Raw genomic sequence first — 22596 nt, forward strand, 5'->3', positions numbered from 1 at the left:
TTAAAATCTTTTTTTTTTTTTTAAGATTTATTTATTTATTTGAGAGAGGGAGAGAGATAATGAGCAAGGGGAGGGGCAGAGGGAGAAGGAGAGAGAATCCTCAAGCAGACTCCCCGGTGAGTGCATGGTTTGACTGGGGGCTCAATCCCAGGATCCTGAGGTCATGACCTGAGCTGAAATCAAGTCAATGATCAACTGACTGAGCCACCCAGGCGCCCTTTGAAAATATTTTAATATGTAAATTAAACCCTTTTGTAAATGATATTATAATATGATTTAGTCTCAGCTCTGTCATATTATTTTCTTTGACAATTGCCACATGTACTATACTGTACTTACTACTCTTCTTCCCCGCCCCCCGCCCCCCCCCCCACTATCTGGTATGTATTCTTTGCTATTTTAAAATTTTTTGTCTTATGGTTTTAGAATAGGGTTTCTGATTTTGGAGAATATATATATTTTGCTTTGTGGCCAAGTTTTATATTTTTATATTACCCTTCCTTCCTTCCTTGTTTCCTAACCTTTCAACATTTGGCTGTGAATTTTATAGGGTCTCCTTTGACTTCCATTTACTGCCTGTTTAATAGTCAATGATATGATTCTGTTTTCTCTTTTCTCTTTCCCTTCTCCTTCAACTACTTTTAGCTGCTGGTGTTTTACTTTACCAGAAAGTATAATGTCTACATACTATTCTTCTGCCAATTAAATATATAAATGGTCTCCATCGGTCATTTTGTTGGTTTTTCTCTGTTTTCTCTTGGATGGGGGGAATCTTACTCCCCAGGAAAGGCATATACTGGTCTCTGAATTTTTGCACCCAGTTCCTTTCTGTGTGTTTATAGCTGCACACAAAAATCCTTGGCTGATATTTTCTCGCATTGAGCTTCTTGGTTCTTGTAAATGGTGCTCTGTTGTTCCCTGGCTTTGTGTAATGTTCTTCAGAAGTCTGATACCAGCCCAAATTTGTGATCTCTATAAGTAATTTGATCTTGATACCTTTAAAATCCAATAGTTTTACTAAGATACGTCTTGGAGTTTTTCAGGGTACATGGAAGTTACTTCTGATATACAATTTAGTTTTTTTCGAATTCTATCTTCGAATTCTCTTCCAGGATTACAGAATTTCCCCGTTTTAATTTTATAGTTGACATCACTGTATAAACACCATAGCAGTGGTACAGCATAATGACTTGACAAACATATATTGTGAAATGATGACCACAATAAAGTTAACATTCATCACCTCGTGGATAAAAAAAGAAAAAAAAAGTTGTTTTCCTTGTAATGAGACCTACTCTGTTAATAACTTTCAAATGGGCCAAGCTGTATTATCCATCATGATGTAGTTACATTGAATATTCCATCGGAGATTATAGTTTTATTTATTTATTTATTTATTTATAAAGATTTTTATTTATTTATTTGATAGAGAGATCACAAGTAGGCAGAGCAGCAGGCAGAGAGGGAGGGAAGCAGGCTCCCCACTTAGCAGAGAGCTCGATGAGGGGCTCGATCCCAGGACCCCAAGACCATGGCCTGAGACAAAGGCAGAGGCCCAACCACTGAGTCACCCAGGTGGTCCTATTTTTCTAAATTTTTTTAAAGATTTTTATTTACTTATTTGACAGACAGAGATCACAAGCAGGCAGAGGCAGGCAGAGGCAGGCAGAGAGAGAAGGAAGGGAAGCAGGCTCCCCGCTGAGCAGAGAGCCCGATGCCCGATGCCCGGCTCGATCCCAGGACCCTAAGATCATGACCTGAGCCGAAGGCAGAGGCTTAACCCGCTAAGCCACCCAGGAGCCCTGAGGTTATAGTTTTAATACTAATTCTGCTTCCATGGTGCTTCTGTGTTGAGGACTCTGGTTATAGGCGTTTTGGTCCTCATTTCCATTCATTCCAACCACTTCTCTTTGAACACTTTGCTTCTTTCTTTAAGTTATTTTCAATGTCTTGATTATTTTCTTGCCATTCTTTAGTGTCCTTTTACCTATTTTTATTTGACTCTATTCTCCCATGGGCACTCTGTAATTATTCTCGGTCTTTCAGGGAGTTCTGTCTTATTTTCAACTTCTTCCCTGAATTTGATCAACTTTTGTTGCATTTCTTCCTGTTTGTCTAGTTTGTTCTTAGTTTTTAAATTTCTCATTGTAGTTGTCCCTATGTGTGCGTATATGTACGTCTGGATGTGTGCACGTGTCCACATAATGCTTTGGTCAGTTTGGTGGTTTGCTGGGTGGTGTTACAATTCCTCCTGCTTCCTGGTTTTAGGGGTGTGTGTGTGTGTATTTTCATTAGCCGAAAATGCTACGATTCTTTTTTTTTTTTCCCATCAAAACAAATGTGATTCCTTTTTCGTTTTTATTTTCTTTTAATGGTAGCTTCGTATGCTGCCAATCAGATGCTATTCTGTTACTGGGAATTTTGACACAGGGCTCCCAGTTCAGGAATGTTCTCTTCTATCTGTAGAGTGAAGTGCAGTTTTCAATAGGTCACGGTGTCTGGGGGAGGGACTGGCTGTCTTTTATTTCTGCAGGATCTTTAATTTGCCCTTTTTACTTCCTTCTATCCCTTCACTGCCAGGCCTCCAAAGGGCATTACTCTTTCTTTATTTGTTTGACTCTTCCCAGAAGCAAGGCTTCTTCAAGGCTGCCACCTCCTGTCCCATTCTCTTTCAAACCTATTCCCTGTTAAGTACCTGTGTTCTGTTTTAGTTCTTGGTGTTGGACTTTCTCTTTGTAGAGGTTTTAAGCCAGGACTTCACTTAAGTCCTTGGCAACAGCGGAGGGAGCTCTGCTGGAATTTGATGTCTTTTCTTTCTTCTACTTAAGAAGTAATTAGAAGTTCAGTTCCTGGCATTCCCTCTCCCAGTAGTGCTGAAGGCTTATTGGTGTTTGCATTTTGTTGAAGATGCGAGTGGAGATTCAGATTCATGAAGCTGCCATCATCCTCCAGACTGGGAAGCTCCTGGAATCACTTTTGAAATACCAAGTGCCAAGCAACATTTACTTTCTTTCCTAGGAGCACGGGAAACTTTGAGTGTGGCAAGGGCATCATCAAGGTTACCCAGATTCTGTTACAAGACAGATGAGTCTCCCTGAGATGCTTCTGTGTTAACTCTTCTTTCTTCTTTTAAGAAAGCAACACATTAAAAGGGAAAGATTGAAAAATATATATATTGCGTCCCTTCTTCCCCTTTCATGATTAAAAACAAAATAAAACAAAAGAATCCTGCTATTCAGAGCTGTCCATTCTCGGAAAAATATTCTCTGGACTTCTCTTATTCTACCTGGAGGCTCCCACCTGTGACTAAATAATCACATGAAATGGGCAGCTGGGGATCAGGGATGTTTTGCTGCAAGATTAGTAAGAAAACTGCAGCGAGCAGCTGCGAAGTCGGGTCCGGCAGGCGGGTTTGCAACCAAAACGCTCAGGTGGGCCGGCCGCTAAGGGTCCGAGTCGGTCCCCAAGACCCCGGACCCAAGAGGTGACAGCCTAGGCGGGGCGGCGCGCGGCAGCCTTGACCGCCAGGGTCCCGGGTGCGTGTGCACGTGTGTGTGTGCGCACGTGTGCGCGCGCTCCGCCCGGCGCCGGGCAGCCACCTGTCACTCAGGGGCCGCGGCGGGGAGGACGCAGAGGGGGCGGGGCGGCGGCCGGGCTCCCGGAGGCCCTCCCGGCGGAACCCCCGCGTGCCGCAGCCATGGAGACGCGGTAATCCCCTCCTCCGGCCCGCGCCTCGGCCCCCGCAGCCGCCGCCGATTGGTCGCCCTTTGCTCCCTGACCCGCCCGCCGCCTCCGAGGCCGCCGCTTCCTGCTAGGGCGCCGCGCCGCGCTCCCGGCCCGGGGCGGAGCTCGGGCGCTGGGCGCGCGCCGCCTTCGCCGCCGCTGAGCAGCTGCCCGCGCCGGAGGAGGAGCCGCCGCCGCGCCCTTCCCCTTCCTCCGCTCCTCCCCCGGCCCGCTCCCCGCCCGCGCCGGCCCCAGGCAGCACTCGCGAGCAGCGGCGGCCGCGGCCGGCGGCCGAGAGGGGAGAATGCGGCGGCGTTCGCGGATACTGCTCTGCTTCGCCTTCCTGTGGGTGCTGGGCATCGCCTACTACATGTACTCGGGGGGCGGCTCCGCGCTGGCCGCGGGCGCGGGCGGCGGCGCCGGCAGGAAGGTGAGTGGGGCGCCCTGCCCGGGCCCGGCCCCCCTCCCCCGCCCGACTCCGCTTTCCCCGCCGGCCCCTCCCGCGCCGACGCGCCCCCTGCCCGGCTGCAGACCCCTGCTCCGACGTGGCCGGCCGGGCGCCGAGGGGCTCTGCTGCCCCTCCTGCTGGCCTCTGCCCGGACCTAGGCTCGGGCCCCCGCTCCCCTCCTCGGGCTTCCCAACCGATTCGCCAGGGCCAGGGGTGCCCCCGGCCCCTCTACGCTCGCCCGGCTCGGGAGAGGGCGACCCGGCGCCGCCCCGCAGGGGCTGGGGACCCCGGACGCCTTTCTCGTCGCCCCCAGTCCCCCTCCGCAGACGTCCCCCTCTGTCTGCTCCACGTAATTGAAGTTGAGTCCTGTCCGGCCGCCGGGAGCCCCGTCCCCTGCAGCGGGAAGTTTCGCCGCGGGGGTGTTGGGACCCACAGAAGGGGGTGGGCAGGAGGGGAGGGAGAGGCGGCCGCCTTTGCGAAGTGTCAGGTACCGGAGACAGGAGTCCAAGTTTCTTCGCCGCCCTTTGGTACAAGCCGCCGCAGTCCTCACCCTGTTCCCCCTCGTCACGGGGAGTGGTGGTCCCGGGCAGGCCGGGGACGCTGCCCCTTTCTCTCCGTACGCTACCTCTGGGGGCGCGCTGGGGGGTGTGCGGTGGGGGGTGTGCGGCCGGCCCCGGGCGGGACTGAACGGACTCCCAGGGCGGGTGCAAGCGGACGGCCAGCGCGCCTCTGCGCGGGGAGTGAAGCGGGTCGCGGACATCCCGAACCGCCCGTCCTCAGCATCTTCCCTTCTCGTCCGGGTGTTACGGCCGGGTCCGCTCGGCCCCCGCCGCCCGGCCGTGGCCCCCTGCCCCGCTGCCCGGTTACGCGGGGCCGGTCCCTGGTCCATAGCTGTGCTTGGAGCAGGCTCCCAGGGGCCGAGTGGTTAGGCCGTGGGGACCGTGCAAGCCACCGGGACCGCCCAGGAGGAAATCGAGCGGCCAGAGACGCCCCAGCGGCAGGGTTCTGCGGTCGGGCGCCCGCTGGGAGCCCAGGGCTTTGGCGGTGCACATGCCGCCCGCGGGGTTGAGGTGTTTGGTGGGGAATCGGCTTTGAAAGCCGCGTTATCTTTTCCGAAATCCTGTAACCCTCATTACTGTGACGTTTAGTGGCTCGGCAAACCCAGGAAATACTGAGTTAATGGAGGTGGACCGCGGGTTGGGCTGGGACTAGGGAATGGTATTCTGGAACAAGGCAGACGGGATTGACAGTATGAACAGACTTCCTAGCCTGAGAGTCAGAAGTCGAGGCTTCTTCAGGGATTTCCCCCCTGGTTTGTTTCTTTCTCTTACTCTTTCATTCATTCATTCATTCATTCTCACCTGAAGGTATTAGATGAGGTAGGTATCTTGTTTGAGTCCTGGGTTTGCTCTGTCTGGCGGGGGCAGAAATGAAAAGTCTTTCCATGTGCTGGATTGGCCTAGCTTAGTCCTGAGCCAGCAGTGTGCTCTTAGCCCATTTTTTTTCTTTCCTTTTTTTAATGCAGGGAACTGCTGTCTGTGTACCTGAAGTCTCTTGTTTGCTTTTGAAGGGCAGCGAGCAGGGCATCCAGTAGGAGCAGTGCAGCCCTTTGAAAACTACGGTCATGTTAAACTGGAATTATTCTCAAAACTTTGCTTTGCAGAAAAATGGGCCTTGGCAGGTCCACATGGCCTGGTGTGCCGGTAGGACCTGGCAAAGCCTTCTGCCTTTCATGCAAAAGAAAAACAAATAAGCCACACTGGTATTTCTCTTTCCTTGGTTTGGCACTTGCATGAGTACATGTGCTTAGACATAGCAACAGTGTGGCCTTAGCATCCAGAGAGACTGATTTCTCCCTTGTGGGCTTCAGCTGCTGGGTTTTGAGGGGTCCTCTGTGTTAACCCCTGAAGTGGTACCCTTAATTTAAAAAAAAAAAAAAATGCAAGAACTCTTTGTGACCTAGTGGCAATGGGAAGGTACAGAGATCAGGTAGGAAAAAAAATGCATGGGCAATGAACAATTATACATGGAGTGGTGACTTGGGATTCTATTCTGTCAACGAACCATAAAATTTAATCCTAGCCCTTAGAATGGTTTAGTGATTTGTCAGTTGAGAAAGAGGTGTGTAAATGCAATAGCTTTTGAAATCGCAGTAAAAGACTCATTAACTTAGTGTTGTGGACCCTGGTATAAAACTCGAAGCTGTGAGATTGTTCTGAAGGGCTTGAATAGAGCCCTACTGTCCTGAATTTCCGAATCCAAAGTATAAAACTGCGTCGTCTTCCTTCCCCCTGAATTGTTTTCATGGATTTTAAGACTCAAGAGTCTTCAAATTTAGTTCATCCTTATGATAAAAGGAAATATGTAGTTTTTTTTGCTTTGTTTTGTCTTTTTTTTTTAGCTTGCAAAGTATGGACATGAAAAAAGATCACGTGGTATGCAAGTTAAGGCAGAATTTAAATACTAGTGATAGTTTTTTAAGATGCAAGTGGAATGGATGTTTCTTCTCTTGCTCCACGCAACGCTATAGTAAGTCAAGCCTTTCCTTCCATATTGAGCCAATTTCTCTCTGCCCCGGCGTTTTTCACCGGGGTACCAGTCTTCAGGATTAGGCTTTGGGGGATTGTCTGACGGGTGCGGGCCTGGTGTTTCTGCTGCTTCAGCAGCCCCTCCCGGCCTTGTCACTGTGTGCCCTGCTGTTAAATAACTCTTCTCGAGATGGTTATTCTTCACTTGGCAAAACCCAGAAAGCCACCCCACCTCAGGTTGCAGATCTAATAAAGGAAGACAGGAGCAGGTGCTCAAAGGCAGTCGGGCCATTGCTGCACCATCTGGGACGCAAGGCTGAGGTCTGGGGTGTGAGGTCAATCAGTTTCTGCGTAATATTGTCAAAAATCAGTGCATTTGCATTTGTGTAGATCTCTCCACTCCTCCCATAGTTTGCCCCCCGCCCCCACAACTGATGCTTTGCACTCCAAGGATGCCTTTCCTTTAAGCATCTTAAATGCTCTAAAATTTTAATCATGTTAAGTCTCCCCCAGGCCTTGGCTCCTTGGATGGAGCCGTAGAAAAGAAGGGATTTCTGTTGCAGTGAACCTGCCTCTGGATAAAGTGTGGCTGTTGAGGCTGGAAAGGGGAGGATTTCCCAGTATGTGAAGCATGATTGCTCCTGAAAGAGAGTGTGTCCAGTCTGAGACCCCCCCTTTTCTGTGCTGCTCCCACCCTCGGGAAGTGAGGGAAAGCCGTAGCTGAAGGACAGGACCAAGGGCTGGGCGGCCCATTTGCTTTCCATCTCCCCTCCCTGATGAGCGGGCACAGGGCTGCCCTTACTCTGGGGGTGCGAGAGTGGAGGACTTTGGGGGTGATCTTGCAGGAGGCTTTTGGGGGGAAGAGGGAGTGATGAGAGACCCCACTTGGTTGGGGCATGGGACACGTATAGGGGGACAGTAGGGTTTGAAACTGGAGAAGGAGTTGGGGACTGGGCTATAGAGAGGGTTTCGCACACCAAGCTGACTTGTTGGTTTTTAATTTGGTCCATCATGGGAAACAGCAGGGTGTTTTGAGCTGGGTGGTGGACATTCACAGGAAGAATGGCACGAATCCACTTATTGGCACTGAGTGACCTTAGCTCTCCACCCCCTTTTGCTTAGTGACCTTTATTAATTTAACGAGCTTCTCTGACTCTCCGTTTCTCCTCTTTACAGTGGGGATCATCATTTTCACCTTGTGGCGGTGAGCTAAATGCCAGCAGTAGGTGTTGGGGAACAGTAGACACGGAATAAATGGTTTAGAAGTTTGGGGGGATAAGGAAAAAGTAAAAGGCAGAAATACTCCTTGAAAATATATCGAACCAGGAATCTGCAGTGTCTTCTTGCTCTCTGGAAAATCGTTGACGTTTTTATTTTGTCTTTTATCCTTCATCCATTCCTCTGACATTGATTTGTTCAGTGTATCTGGGCTCGGACTGAAGAACCTTGAATGACATTAAGGGCTGCCTTTTGGGGGAGGGGTCCAGACATGCCAACTCTCTGGAACCCCACTGCGGTGTCCCACCTATGGGCAGCCAGCAGGAAAGCTTGGGTGGAGGCCACACCTTTCTCTGTGGTTGGGTAAGCAGTGGGGGTATCTCTGTGAATGTGGCCCGAGGTGGAGGTTTCTTGTGGCAAGGAAGCCAGCCTGCTCCATGCCCCCCCACCCCTCAGATCTGGGCTCTCCTCCCCTGCCCCTGTAGCCTTGCCTCTTCGGGCAGGGGGGGAGGTGGCCGTGACTGCTCTCCTGTGACTGCTACGAGATGGGACGTGAAGCTGCCACGTGCTTGGATGGGTGTCAGTAGAGCTGGGAGTCTGTGCGTGGACCTCGCTCCCTAGAGTCAGTCTGCAGTTTAAGGAAGTTCCATTGGAGATGAGAGCCTGAAGCTGAGGTAGGGAGGGCATTCGTGGTGGGAAAGCACTATAGCTGGAGAACCTGACAAAGGGCGCTGGGATGGAGACTGTTCTGTAAGGAAAACCAAGTTTCCTTGTTCCCTAGTTATGTTGTGGCTGCCTCCGGGTGCTCAAACGTAAGGGGACAGATTGTGACTGATAAACAGTGCTGGTGTGATAAGTGCATCCCTTCACCTCCCAGCAAGCATGCAGAAGAAGCTGCTGGACCCCGTACAGGGGAGGGTCAGCTTGCTTGGGCTGTCAGACCTTGAGGTAGGGTTGGGGGGACCTAGCTGGTAAAGGGTGTATGTGGGCTTCAGGCCCTGTCTGTCTCTGCACCGTACCTTCTCATGCGTGGTGGGATTCCTCTTCGGAACAGGGGAGGAGGTCATCGAGAGGTGGTCGATAGGTTTATGGCTTTAGATTCTATAATATCTTGTTTTGCCCTTCATGTTTTCCAGATCTCTGGAGGGCAGGAAGTAAGTTTGGGAAGAAGTCGATTTCGAAGCAGGCAGTGCTGGGCTGCCTACCTTCTAGCAAATCAGAGGCAGTGGGCTTGGTGGAAGGAGGAGGAGGAGGTGGTGAGGGTGAGGCTGCTGGCGGCAGAGACCCAGGCACATGTAGGAGTTGACTTTGAGGTTGTGGCTGGGATCCTGGGAAAGGCACAGGGTATTCCTGGGGTGGTGGTGAGGGGGAAGAATCTGTGAGGTCTCCTAGCTGGCCCAGCAGAATTCGTGGGATGAGAAAATAGCCATACCTGGCCAAATCCACTCCCCCTTCTTGTTCTTCTGCTTTTCTCCTTGTGAATCCTGTTCTGGAAGGTTTGCTGAGACATACAAGCCGTGTGGATGTCCACATGGAAACACACCCATACGGGGCTGTTGCACAGATTAGAACAGGGGGATGCTTCCGTGCTGGTTATTAATTAAGTACCCATCTAAAGACCCCAAAGGGCTCCCAGCCCCTGGCTGTCCAGGTCCCTTCCCTTGGGCTCCCTCCTCCATGATCAGCAACCAAAGAATTAACACCTGCCACTGCATGGCCCTTTTGGAGCCTGGGTGTTGAGTAGCACTCCTGTAAGTGTGCCACTTGGACCCAAGGAAGCGTTGGCCTGGGCTCACTTCTCTGACCTGAAAGGTCACCTTTCCTTTGAGGCAATGTTCGATTCTCCTTACTACTGGGGACCCTGGTTCCCTTCCTGTCGTCTTGGAGCCTTGCCTCCAACTGCCTTATTGGTGAAGTTTTTGAAGGCGGATCTCCTGTCTGGCACTCCCACGAGCAGACTCTCCAGAGTGGGTTTCAGGATAGGCTGGCCCTGGTGAGAAACAATCCTTCGAGAACTAGATTGAAAGTGTTGGAGGGGGCACCCCAGTGGACACTCATGCCCTCGTAGAACTTGACCTTGTCTCTTAGCTGGCAGGAGGATTTGTGAGCCTTAGCCATGTGCTTGACCTGAAGGACTGACTCCAGGTGGTCTGGTTTACCTGTCCACTTAAGAGAGCCTTCTCCACCTTTCTCCTTGCTGACCACGTGCCCCTTTCCGGGAAATAAAAAGTCAGATGCATCAGCAAACAAGGCCTTCCATGGCGGAGCCCGTCCTCCTCGCCCTTGGTCCCCTGCCCTGGGTGAGTAAATCTCTGTTCCTGGCCTCACTTTTGCCCCTTGCTGCCTGGGGTGAGACATTCTGTCATGTCCGGTATTCCGGGCCCGGGAAACGTGGCATTTTAGACACATCGGGTTTCTTAGCGTGCCGGAATGTGGAAGGCAGTGATTCACTGGGACTGGGTTTGAAGAAATGGTCACAATTAATCTCCTCCTGGGCCTACATGGAAACAGCTTTCCTGGGCTCTCGTGCAGCCGCAGCCGAGGGGCGGCTTTCTGGGGCCGGGGAGCGGGCCAGTCCCTGGGGCTCACTGAGGTCTCGTGGGACTACCTGCCTTGGCAGACTATGGCCTGGGCTTCTGCCCTCCTTAGTCTCCCAGGTCCTGAGTGCCGGCCACCTGGTCCTGCCGAGCTGGCGGTTTCTTGCCCACTGACTCTTCGGAGGAGGCAGGGTCAGCGTGGCTAGGACAGAGTTGCTGGATTTCCAGAGCCCAGAACTGGCCACATGGTTTGTCAGGGTTAAGGGGCCTTCTGGGGCGTCATCAGCCCAGAGGGGGTTGCTCAGTCTTGACCTGGTTGACATTTGGAGCCAGATCATCTTGGTTTTGGGTGTTGCCCTATGTGTGGTGGTGTTTAGATGCTTTTCTACCCCGTAGGGGACCACACTGCCAAGTGTCGTCAGGAGGTCAGAGTCCCCCCGCCCCTCATTTAGAGCCACTGCTCTGTCTCTGTTAACTTTGATTTCTTTTCTTCTCCCTGCAACCTTTGCAGCTGGACCCTTGTAGAACAGGACAGCCTCTCTGTGAGGTCTGGGGTGGATCCCCCAGGTCAAGGGTTTTAATAATTTAATAAATGTGTGTGCTGTTTGCACCCGCTGTGTGCCAGGCTCGGTCCTAAAGCTGCCGTATCCATATGAACTCAGCGACTCCTCGTAATAGCCCTTTGTTTCCTCTCATTTTGCTGATGAAGCCTAGAGAGGGTAAGTCACTTTCCCAAGGTTGCAGAGCTGGCGGATGGCAGACCCAGACTCGTCTGTGTGCTGGGACTGCTCTCCGAGGTCATAGCATGCTCTCGGGCCAGGCTTCCCCTGCTCCCTTCCATGCATTTTGGCAGAGCTCTCATCCTGCCACATCGCGTCAGAAATTCCTGGAAGGCATCTTGGACCACGCTCAGGAATGCCCTGATGATAGCCTTGGTCTGTCTTGCTCTTTTCTTCCTTTTCACCTTTTGCGCCCTGAGAGGTTTTGTGTGTTCTTACCCTCCCCCCTGCTCCATGTCTGCCTGTCCGGAAGATGACATCCTCGGCTGCCCCTCTGGCAGGAGCAGAAATGACAACAGGCTCTGGTCCCTTCCATTCATTCTTTCAGTGACTGTTTCTTCAACCCCTGCTATATGACAGGCATTATTGGGGTACTTGGGAATATGGCAGCAAATATAACAACCCTTTGCTCATGGAACTTTCATTCCCAGGGGGAGTTAGCTAGACCAAAACACGAGGGGTAAAGAAATGACCCAGTGTGGAAACAGGTGCTAATAAGTGCCTTGGGAAACACAGCAGTGTGGGGGGCTTAGGAATGGGGTGGGCGTCGTCATGTTACTGCGGTGGTCCCCCAGCTCGATGCGGAAGGGAGGTTTGAACAGGTCTGAGCCCACGCTGGAAGCAGGTGAATCCCTGGGGCTCCTTCTACTTCCCATGCAGCCCCTGGTTTTAGCTGTGCCCTGTCTTCTGGTTGTAGGTCCTTTTGGTGGCTTTTGCCACATAAATGAGCTGATTTTCTTTCCTGAAGATTGTAGCTTTTGATTTGTTACAGGTGGAATTTCCTCTGTGATGAGGCAGCCTGGGGTCTTCTTGTCCCAGGGGTGTCGTGGGTGATGTGTGTACTCCTCTTAGTGACACTGGTATGCATACTCCCGTGTCCCCAGCCCCCACCCTGGACCTGCAACAGCCCTAGGTGCCCGCAGGTTAATTTGCTCATTGACTTGACTTGGTAGAATGTGCTTGCTGAGCAGTCTCGGTGCTTGCTGTCCGAGCTGATCTCTGTGAAATGCTGAGTTGGCCTGGGGGGCCGTCTGCTCTCCGTTGTCAAGTACGCTGTTAACTGACATTGCACACTGGCGGAGTGCTTTCCACGCATGTCATCATTCAATGAGAAACCCTCGTGGATCCCCGGGCACCTGCTTGGGGCACAGGATTTCCGCTGTGATATGATCTCCCTGAGTTGCTATGGGGGTTGGGGCTTGTTGATTCCTGCAGGACAACCAGCCTGTAGGAACCCAGATGTCAGAAGTCTGCCTGACACCCGGGCCTGGGAGAGGTTGTTCTCGGCAACGTGGGTGACGTTGAAGCCCCGCATCTTGGAAACTAGAATGGACATATGACTTCACTGCCCACGCACTTCGGAGTGAGGTGGGATGGTAGGAAATTGCAGGCCCTCCTGGTTCTCAGGGGGAGCCTCCGGCTGCTTTTCAGAGACAATGTTGGCATGTATGAGGGCCTCTTAAGTTTCTCTGCGGGGTTCCATTCTATGACGCCAGTGTGAGACTCGATAGAGCGACCGGAACACTTGCATGGCAGCAAAGGAGAGGTCATTTTAAAGATCTACAGACTGAGGGGCAATTGTGGTTTCTCTGTCTCTGTTTCTTCAGAGGCCAGTGTGGGCAGTGAACTCTTTCTTGGTGGAGGGCTGCTGCCCCAGAAAGATGACACACTTCAGTGCAAGGGTCCGTCCTAGCTGAGTCACCCAGGAGAGCGGGAGCAGCTGATGTAAATTAGAGGTCTGCATTTGGGAGATGCCCATAATCGAAGCGCTCTGTTATCAGGCAGAGGCGAATGGCGGTGACTCTTGTCCAGGGGGATGTCCAGGGCTGTCCTGGATGACGGGCAGCTTGGCCCAGCTGGGACGCCTTCAGTCTCACTGTCTTGGTGCTTTCCCCCTCAGGGGCTCTCCTGTTGACCTAGATTTTGAGCTTTTGCTCTGTGACCTTCATGAGGCTTACCCGCTTTCCCTCTCTTTCCCTACCCCTCTGCCCACTCGGGGCCCTTCCCGGCTCCCTTGTACCACTCAGCTCACCCACTTGTTTTTTTTTTGCCACTCATTTTTGATAATCACTGACTTTCCCCTTCGTGTAGAATATACACCTTTTTATCAAATCTAAGATGCTATTACTCATAAAACCATTATTTTATGTACCACTAGGAAAAGAAAAGGAACGCTGGTCATTGAAATGTGACACAACGGTTTCTTTATCAGTTAACATTTTTATTTGTCTACTTATTTAAAGAGCTCTTTTAGACTTAATTAGACATTGATTTTTCCATATATCACTCTTGTGCATAGATAAAAAGGAAAATACACATGAACTATATTGGGTAAGGTGTTTCTAAAACTTTTCCAGTGTCTAGTTTTTGACTCAGAGATATTTGTGCCTGTTTTCCTCAAAGTCATCTGTGCCATCAAGACCTTTGGTGACATAGCATTTAAAAAAAAAAAAAAATCAATGAAACTGCTAAAAGCTCTTGGTTCTAGGCTCTTAATGGAGCTTGTTAATTATGTAGAATTAGACAATTTTTGACTCATTTGGGAATTTTCCCTAATTCCCCAATTCACCATCCGGTTCTAACCCCCTTGATTTGGTTTCTAATGATCGTGAGTGCTTCTGTGTTGTTTCTAGGGTTTTCTTCCAGGCCACTGATGCTTGTCATGTGAGCTTTGCTGCTAGTGTGTTGTGTGTTTGGGCACATGCTGGTCATTACAGTGCATCATGGCCCTTGCCCGACCTTCAGCATCACACGGTATCCTTCATTGTGAGATGCATCCCAGTTTCACGTCAAACTGTGGAACATAGCGCACATTAGAATTAATGGGTTATGGTCTTCTTTTTCTCATGTGTGAGGTTCCTCACCTTCAGGAGAATGCGGCCCCGGGGTCCTGTCCCTGATAAAGGAAAATGGTAGCCCGTGTTAGAACATGGCGTTAGAACGTGGCCAGCTCTTCACTCCTGATTCCCAGGATCCATGTAAATAGATGTTTTCTTCTCTTTATTTTTTCTCTTTTCTTTTTACTTTTGAGAGATGAGCAGCGAGGAGCAAACCCATTCAGAAGCTCAGTGGAACATTCTCTATCCGTCAAGTGCTGGGATCTGTGGAAGTCAGCAGGGTGCTCGGTTTTCCTTCACAGAGCTCAGACTCACTGACCAAACCAACTAGAGAAAGACCTAAAAAGAAAAGAGAAAAAAAGAAAGAAAATTAGGGTTAAGTTGAATAGGGACTGGAGAGTAGATGAAAGGAAAAGCATCATCATTGATTTTATTAGTGGCAGTAATGGTCTTGGGGTTGTTTTTTGAAAATCCTTATCTTCTGTAGACCTAATCTAAAGTATTTATGGACGCAATGATACCATGCCTGGAAGGAAAATTATGGAAGCATAAGAGAGGGCAGATGTGTTATTGAATATGACTGATGGATACATGGGGTTCCTCCTACTATTTTATTTTTGTGTCCTTTTAAAAGTTTCTGCTCAGTGGGGAGCCTTCCCCCCTCCCCTCCCCCGCCTGCCTCTCTGCCTACTTGTGATCTCTGTCTGTCAAATAAATAAAATCTTTAAAAAACAATTTCATTAACTTTTAAAAAAAAGTTGTTTGTAGATGTTTTAGCTAAAACTAGCAAACTGGGTGAAAACTAATATTTTTGAAAAAGCAGCTTGAAGGCTGAGTGATAAAGTCGGTGCAAGGTTTCTGTTCCCAGTTTCCCTTCTCCCAGGTGATGCTGCCGCACAGCCAAGTGTCTTCCAGTCTGGCATCAGGTGCCACAGGTCAAAGGCTCCGACCTACAAGATTGTTCTCTGCTTCTGATACCAGGCGCAAGCCCAGGTTGTTCCCTTGCTTCTGACTAACAGGCTAGACATCGGAGGTCCCCACCACCCTTTTCTTGGGTTCAGTTAGTTTGCTAGAGCAGCTCACAAATTTCCAGAAACCCGTTTACTGACTAGCTGACTGGTTGATTACAGAGAATATCAAAGGGTCTGAACGAACAGCCGTATGAAGAGAGGCACAGGGCAAAGTCCCAAACAGAGAAGCTTCTGTCCTCGTGGAGTTTGGGGCCTGGCACGGTGGCATGTGGAAACCTTCTGGTTCTCCAACCTAGAAGCTCTCCGAGCCCCCTCCTCTGGGGTTCTTACTACAGAGGCATGATTGATCAAATCATTGGCCACTGGTAGTTTATTCAGTCTTTGGCTCCTCACTGGTCCCCAGAAATCAGGGGTGGGACTGAAAATGCCAGTCCCCTCGTCAAATGGTTGGTTCCTGTGGTGCTTTCCAGAAGTCATCTTGTTCGCATAAACCCAGTGGTGGAAGGGGGCGTGTTAGGAATAAGGAGACACCCATTTCACCTTTCTGGCTTTAAAGAGTTTTCAGAAACAGGGGACAACAGACCACATATTATGAGAAGAGACGCTCCTGTTGGCACTCAGGAAAGTCAAGGGTTTGGAGAGTCATGAGCCAGGAACTGTGGGTGGAGAGTGCGCATGCGTTTCTCACAGATCATAGGAGCACGGTCAGCAAAGATTCGCGTCAGCCTCGCATGTCCTCTGTAATTGAGGAATGTCCGGTGGTGACTCTTTCCAAAGGATGCTTCAGAGGTTGCCCAAGATCCTGGAATTGTCGCCTGTGTCAGTATGTGATTCCACTTCTTCTCTACAGATGATCTCGGGGTGCCTGGGGGGCTCAGTCAGTGAAGCGTCTGCCTTAGGCTCAGGCCGTGGTCCCAGGAGCCTGGGATGGAGCCCCACATTGGGCTCCCTGCTCAGTGAGGCGTCAGCTTGTGCCTCTGCCCTCCTCCGCCATCTGTGATGCTCGCGCGCGCGCGCACTTGCTCTTTCTCTCAAATAAAATGTTTTTAAAAAATTATCTAAACTCTTAGGAGATGGCTAATCTTGGTGATTGTTTTGGTGGTAGAGTGTCACTTTAGGGTGTTTGGGGAGTTTGCCTACACCTCACCAGCCTGGAGAACCTATCGCCTGCCAGAGTCTGGTGTGCAGAGTCTGTTATACCAACCACACATCTCATTTGACAGGTGGGAGTGGGCAGGAGACGTGTCTTGGTGTTTAGTCCTCCTGCCGGCCTATCCATTCGTCCCAGGCAGTTCGCTTGTTGTCGTAAACAATCCATTAGGAGCTGCGGATGATTTGGGAAGCTGGGATGGGAGACCTTTAAATAACTGTATTATTCCTTTTTTTTCTTTATTTGTTTCCCCAGCAGAATATTATTGCCCGCACCTCGTGTTTGGCCTTGGCTTTGTAAATGAGCGACTTGTGACAAACGTATGATAATTCGTGTTTTCTGGATGGTGTCATTCCCGGTACTTCAAACTTACATCAGTCTTGTCGTAACACTTCAGAGACATTGCTCATTTATCTTTCATTTCTGGAGCTAGTTTTCTTCCCGCCCTGATGCGTGCGGTTTCCAGTGGGCCCCCGGGTTATGAACTTGCCCCCGCCAGGTCATGCAGGAACAGTGTTGGGGCTAGGATTGTCATGGTCCCCTGGCTACCCAAAATGCACCTTTGGAGAAGGTCCACCACGGCCATTCTGGTTTTGGAGGTGCAGGCCTGGGGATCATCTCAGTGATCTTTTTCACTTCGAGCTGCCCATGAGCCAGGATGGGGAGCGGTCTGGGTTTTTAGAGCCCGAGGGCAGCACAGAAGGAGCCTAGCTGTGGTCGTCCAGGCTGCACTGATGGGCTCCCAGGGAACATCCCTGCATGAGGGCTGCCTAGTTTCATCCTCTGTCTACACTGCACTGGCCCCAGAGTGGGATTTCTGATGATCTAATCCATCTAGTTTTTCACACCAGGCATCGGAACATACTGGTGTCCTTTCTACCTGCCCCATAGGTGTTTTCAAGGAAAGTGCTCCTTGGTACTGTAAGATCTTATTTTAGGATTCAGCGGTGACCAGGAGGCCTCTGTGGAGGGCTGGAGGGTACCCAGGGTCTGAGCTACCTGTAGAGTGGTGTCTTGATGACCCAGACTCCGTGTGTGTGTGACATGGGGAGACTTCGGAGCACTGGGAGTGTAGCCTGCTTGGCTCCCTGAGCGCTGGTGTCCAGAGGGAGACTGATTCTCAGGGGAATAACTCAGGAAATCCACGTTGGGCTGTTGGGAGACAGTCTTGCAGAGCCCAGAGAGATCGTGCAAGGAAGCCTTTGGTGGGGTGTGAGGCGCTGGGGTAGGGTGGCTGCTGGGGTATGTGGCTGGGGGGCCACAGGCCCAAATTTGAAGTCTGGCTTCTCCAGTTAGCTGTGGACACACAGGCAGGTTACTTAATTCTCTGTTCCTCGGTTTCCTCATTCATGTATGTCATCGGGTTGTTGAGTGAAGACTAAGTAGTCAGAATGAGGTCGGTATTCAGGTCATAAGTGCCCCAACCCCTGGTGCTGATGTAAAGTCTCAGGCTATCAGAGGGATGGGTGCTGGCTGGCACCCCGAGCTAGGCGAGGCTGTCCTCTGTGGCCAGCGCTCACCAGCCCCGGGGCGCCTGTGCCCCCTGGAGCTGGCCTCCCTCTCCCCTGTTGAAGCAGACTGGCCTGTGTTCCCAGACAGTCCCTCCACTTCCGTGGACCCTGCCTGGAACCTTCACCTTGGAGGGAGGGTAAGGACATAAGAGATTCCTGTAGCCCTTCTCCTCTCCAGTGAGAAAACTGAGCCTCAGGGCCGGTGGGTGAGCTACGCAGGGTACCCAGGCGGCAGGGGTCTGCGGACCCGAGGCAGGAAGCAGCAGGCTAGAACCTTCTCCGGTGCCTGGTTACTGAGAGCTGATTTCCTAATTTTACCCCTTAATCTCTCATCTTTGCAAATTACACCAGGATGTGGGTTTTAACTATGTGACTGTATAATTAATTTTTTTAACTCTAATTGGCAATTGGTTTTTTTTCAATACCTTGAGCTGTTATTATCCGAATGCGGCGTGTTATTTGAAAACTTTTCCACAAGGTTTTAATTAGTAAACGTTCTGTTAGTTTCATTAGTTCAGTTTCTGCCTTGCTTTTGAAACTGTAGGTGAGTGACAAGTGGAAGACAAATTAATAACTGTGGCAAGGCAACAAAGCCCCCCACCCCCATGAGGGCCGAGGACTAGTTCTGTCAATTAGCACGGTGTTCATGTGGTTTTCTCTGATGCCTCTAATTAAGACGACTTACAGCTAGACTGCAGATTAATAGATACACTGCATGATGATTTCAACAAGAATGTCCGTGCAGAGCCCCGGATGTTTGGTGATGACCACTCAAAGAGCCAGGGTTCTGACACCACTGGTACTCAGGCCTCCCTTTTCTCATCTGTGGAATGGGTTGTTGGAAGTTGGTGAGCTGCAGTGGGGGCTGGTGCTGACCGGTCGGTCGCGCGAGGGCCTACTTCTGTTTTTCCTGGCATGTGGGCCTCCAGCAGATGCTTCTGGGGGTCGACTCTAGGCTTCCCTGCTGGACAAGGGGGCTTGCTTGGAGGAAGACCCCCTAGTGGGTGGTGACCTCCTGGTGTGATGGCTGCACTAGGGATTGGGTATGAAATCAGGGAAGGAAGACCCTGGTGGTGGGAGCTTTCCCTTCCTGGGTGGCCTCCCTCCCTTTCTTGGACCACGTGGAGTCGCTGAGCATAGGGAGGTCCCTGTCTTTAAGGGGAGGCCTGGTGCTGAGCAAGACCAGAAGTGTCACATCGGGGTTACCGTCTAAGGTACCAGAATTGGTCAGAGTGCAGCGTGGTTCCCAGGGGCAGGGGAGCCGAGTGGACCTAATGGATTAATGGCCTGAGGGAGTGAGCTGGTGGGAGGGCAATTTCATGGGTGTCTGCCTTCAAGTCCTGCCTTCCCGGTCCGCAGATGGTCAGGCTGGGTCTCTCCTCCCAAGACCCCTGGAGCTGGCCCACCCTTGGAGATCTGCCAGTGCCCTATGTCCCCAGAGGCGGGCTCTCCTCATGCCTCCCCAGCTCTCCTCGTGCCTCCTTCTCCCTGTGGAGCTCGGAGCTCGGGGAGAGTCTGGCCCGGCTGTATTTATTTGTTCCAAGAAGGGAGTGTTGCATTGTGAGAAGGGGAGTCTGGCTTTGGAGGTCTGCACACAGAGAAATAGTGGAAAAGCCTAGAAACCAGCCCTCACAGTGCCTGACAGTCAGGAAGCCCTGTGCACAGAACATCCCCATTTAAGTGCTAATTAGGCATCTGGGGCGATGGAGGCGGGGAGCCAGGCTAAGAGATGACCTTTAAAGGTTGTCTGCAGCCCTCCAATACTTGCGGCACATTGAGATGTCTCGAGATAGAGAATCCCCATTCTAAGGCACTGCTCTTTCCTTTAAAAAGGCTGTCTGGACGGTTAGGTGGTGCCCAGAGAGTTTAGGAGATGGACAGCACTCAGCATTTCATTTCCTCTGCGTGGTAACAAGGGGGACACTGTGTTTGTGCTCAACCTCTCTGCACTGCCTGGGACCAGCTGTACCTGTGTGCCTGTGCGGACTTGAAGATCCCCCGGGGCAGCTCTTAGCCTCCCCCTGCCCCCAGAGGGGACCCTACTGCTCCCCCTTTGAGGGAGGGAAGTGGCGCCTGGGACAAAGGAGGAAAGGGACTTGAGCTGGGGGTCGGCCTGAGCTCTTCTCACCACCCTCTGGCACTGGGCTTTGTGCCGACAGGGGAGGAGGTCTGCATCCCCACAATCCTGCTGGTCCAGCAGGGAGGGAGGCACAGCCTTCCACTGTTCCAGGGTCCCTCACCATGTGCCACTGTTGACACCTGGGACCTCCCCCAACCTGCGGAGCAGTACGGTGTGATTTCTGATCGCCTGCATCCCAAAGGCTATTGAGTGTCTTGAGGACTGGCATGCGCTTAGCTGCTCCCCTTTCTGCCCTCCTCCCTCTTGCAGAGGTGCTGTAGCAGCCATAGACTTTGAGGAACGAGGCCCTCTGCCTGGGAATCTGCATTCCAGGAAGGGTGCAGGTTGAAGGCCACCCAGCCAGTACTGGATAGCCGTACGCGTAACTCCAAGGGGGGCTCACATAATCAGCAGAAAGGACTGGAGTGGGGGGCTTACATTTGGAGAAGAAAGATCCAGCCATGAGGATGTAGTAGAAGACTGTCCAGGCATGGAGAGGAATTGTGTGCAAAGGTCCTGGGGCCAGAGTAAATTTGGTGTGGTTGGGCAACTAACAGCCAAAAAGAAGGCAGGTGAATGGAAGCATAGTGGGCAAGGGAGGCAGCGGCTCAGTAAGCATTTAGGGACTTACCCATTTGTGTCATTGGGCTCCCGGGTGTGGCTCAGCACCCCGCACCCGGTTGGTGATCTGTAAACACTGGTCCGTGAGATGAGTGTCAGACTGCTGGGGTTGCCGTGGTGAGGACGGCCACAAGCCCAGACTCGTGGAGGGTCTGCTGTTTGGTAAACGAGGCCGAACTATTGTGACACATGCTGGTCCTACCATGGCCCTTCCCTGGGCTTTTCCCCTGCTGGGTGACCTGGCCTTGAGTTCTGAGTCACTTGCCCGTTCATGCACCGGCTCTGATCTGTTACAGCTGTGGTCTGGCAGACGTGGTCAAGGGAGGGAGCCCCTTTCATTTCTGGGTGTCAGTCTGGCTTTTCCCCCAGTGCAGTGCATCCTAGAGCATTTTTTTCCTCCAGAAAGACTGCATTGCTGTTGTGGCCGAACAGGCCCCGGCTGTATCTGTGTGCTATTAAATCAGCGGGGCGGGGGGGGGGGGGGGCTTCACTTGTGGGAGGAGTGCGAGGAGACACCATGCCGGGCTGCTGAAGTCGAGGCGAGAGAGATAATGAGCAGTAGAAATATCAGTTGTTTTTAAACCCTCTTAGTTCCTTCCAGCTGTACCTAGCGAAGAGGTTTTCATTATGAGCTCTCCCTCGACCCGTTCATCGTCATGAAACTGCTCTGCGTTCAGACCGTAACTGAGGCAGTCACCTCGGCTGAAGTAGTGTCCGGGCACTCAGGCTATGGAGACCCGCCCAGAAACTCGGATTAAGCAGCCTGTGTGCGCTAGTTCAGCACAGGGCTGAGTTTCGGGAGCTCCCGCTGACTGCCTGTGTTAATGCTCTGTGCCTTCGATGACCATAAAGAAAAAACTGTGTGGGTAACACCACCGCCCTCTTCCCTAGAGGCTGGGAGATGTAGGACTCCAGTCGGATGGGATGGAGGTAGACTCCCGTTATGAAATGTGGGGGCGCCTCTACACAGTACTGTCGGAGGCCTTGGGGTGGGTGCACGGGCCGTGCGTACCTTACTCAGCGCCCTAGCTGCCTGCAGCGACTTGCCGAGTGTTCGAAACCAGCTCCCAAGTTCTGGGAGGAGCGCAGGTGCCGCCGGAAGCATGCAGAGCGGCAGAGGCAAGCCCTGTGCGCCTCTGTGGGATGTCGAGACCCAACAGTAGGATTCTACCCCAGAACTTGGCCCTCTTAGGAATTGAGGAAAGTTTGCCCTGTGTTATGTGGAGAGTTTGGAGGTACAGAGTAATGAGACTCGAGGGGATGGCATCTGCAGTCATTGGAGCAAGAATTTAGACTGGATCGTGGTGATTAGCTGAGAAGGGATCAGTTCAGCCTTGAACCACTAGTGGGTGTATGGGGCGCAGGTGACTGGAGGACCGCCTGAGTCAAGGGAGGAGGGATGAGCAGGGTGGCCTGGAGGAAGAATTTCCGTGCAGCACAACTCCCTCCCTCTTTGGAGGTTGGAGCTTTCTGTCTCCTATATTTTGAGGGGTGATCTTCCAGGCCAGGGAGGAAAACCGCTGTAGAATGTGCTCTCAGTGTGCGAGGGCATTGAGCTTCCTTTTTGCTCCTCGTCCCTCCTCGGTTCCACCTTCAGCATAGGACGTAACTTCTGCAGAAACGAGGATTCAGTTACTGATGGAGTCTCCTGCGTTGGATGTCTTGGAGCAGTAATAACTAGGATTAATCATGTGGTTTTAGGGCCAGCACTTTCTGCCCAGCTGTGTGTCGCCCGTGCTGCTTGTGCTTTTGGGGAACCCTGAGAGCGTGTGTGGGAGGTGGCAGGGGCAGCTTTGGAGTCCTTGGCTGGGTCCAGTTTCAGCCCCTCCTATGGCTGTCTGTCCCTAGACAGGTGCCTGCCTTCCTTAAGTCTCTGTCACCTCCTCTGTACGATGGACATAACAGGACCTTTTTTTGTTATGAAGATTAAATGAGATGTTCTCTGGGCAGGACTGTTAACGTGCCCTGGCACATAGATAGAAGGTGCTCACTGTCGTGTGTCTGTGTGTGCATGTGCGCGTGTGCATGTGTGTGTGTACATGTGCGTATTGTCATGAGCTCGGCGGACGTTCATGTCTTGTCTGCAGCTGCAGCTGCAGGCATGTGTCCTGGTGCCCGTGCTTGTACGCACATGCACAGCCACGCGCTCCCACG

The 22596-nt window shown here is 51.7% G+C and overlaps 1 protein-coding gene across 2 annotated transcripts in view; it reads left to right on the forward strand.

Moving 5' to 3' along the window:
- Positions 1-3894: 3894 nt before the first annotated feature.
- The window catches only part of GALNT2 (polypeptide N-acetylgalactosaminyltransferase 2), a 176068-nt gene continuing 157366 nt past the window's right edge, over positions 3895-22596 (forward strand). The window contains exon 1 of one of the 2 annotated variants that reach the window (XM_059170536.1): positions 3895-4153. In XM_059170536.1, coding sequence (XP_059026519.1) covers positions 4028-4153 — 126 coding nt within the window. In that variant the 5' untranslated portion in view covers positions 3895-4027. The remainder of the gene's footprint in view (positions 4154-22596) is intronic. The other variant, XM_059170535.1, reaches the window with a different exon arrangement.

The sequence above is a fragment of the Mustela lutreola genome, chromosome 4 (assembly GCF_030435805.1).
Source record: "Mustela lutreola isolate mMusLut2 chromosome 4, mMusLut2.pri, whole genome shotgun sequence".
In the NCBI taxonomy this organism is placed as follows: Eukaryota; Metazoa; Chordata; class Mammalia; order Carnivora; family Mustelidae; genus Mustela; species Mustela lutreola.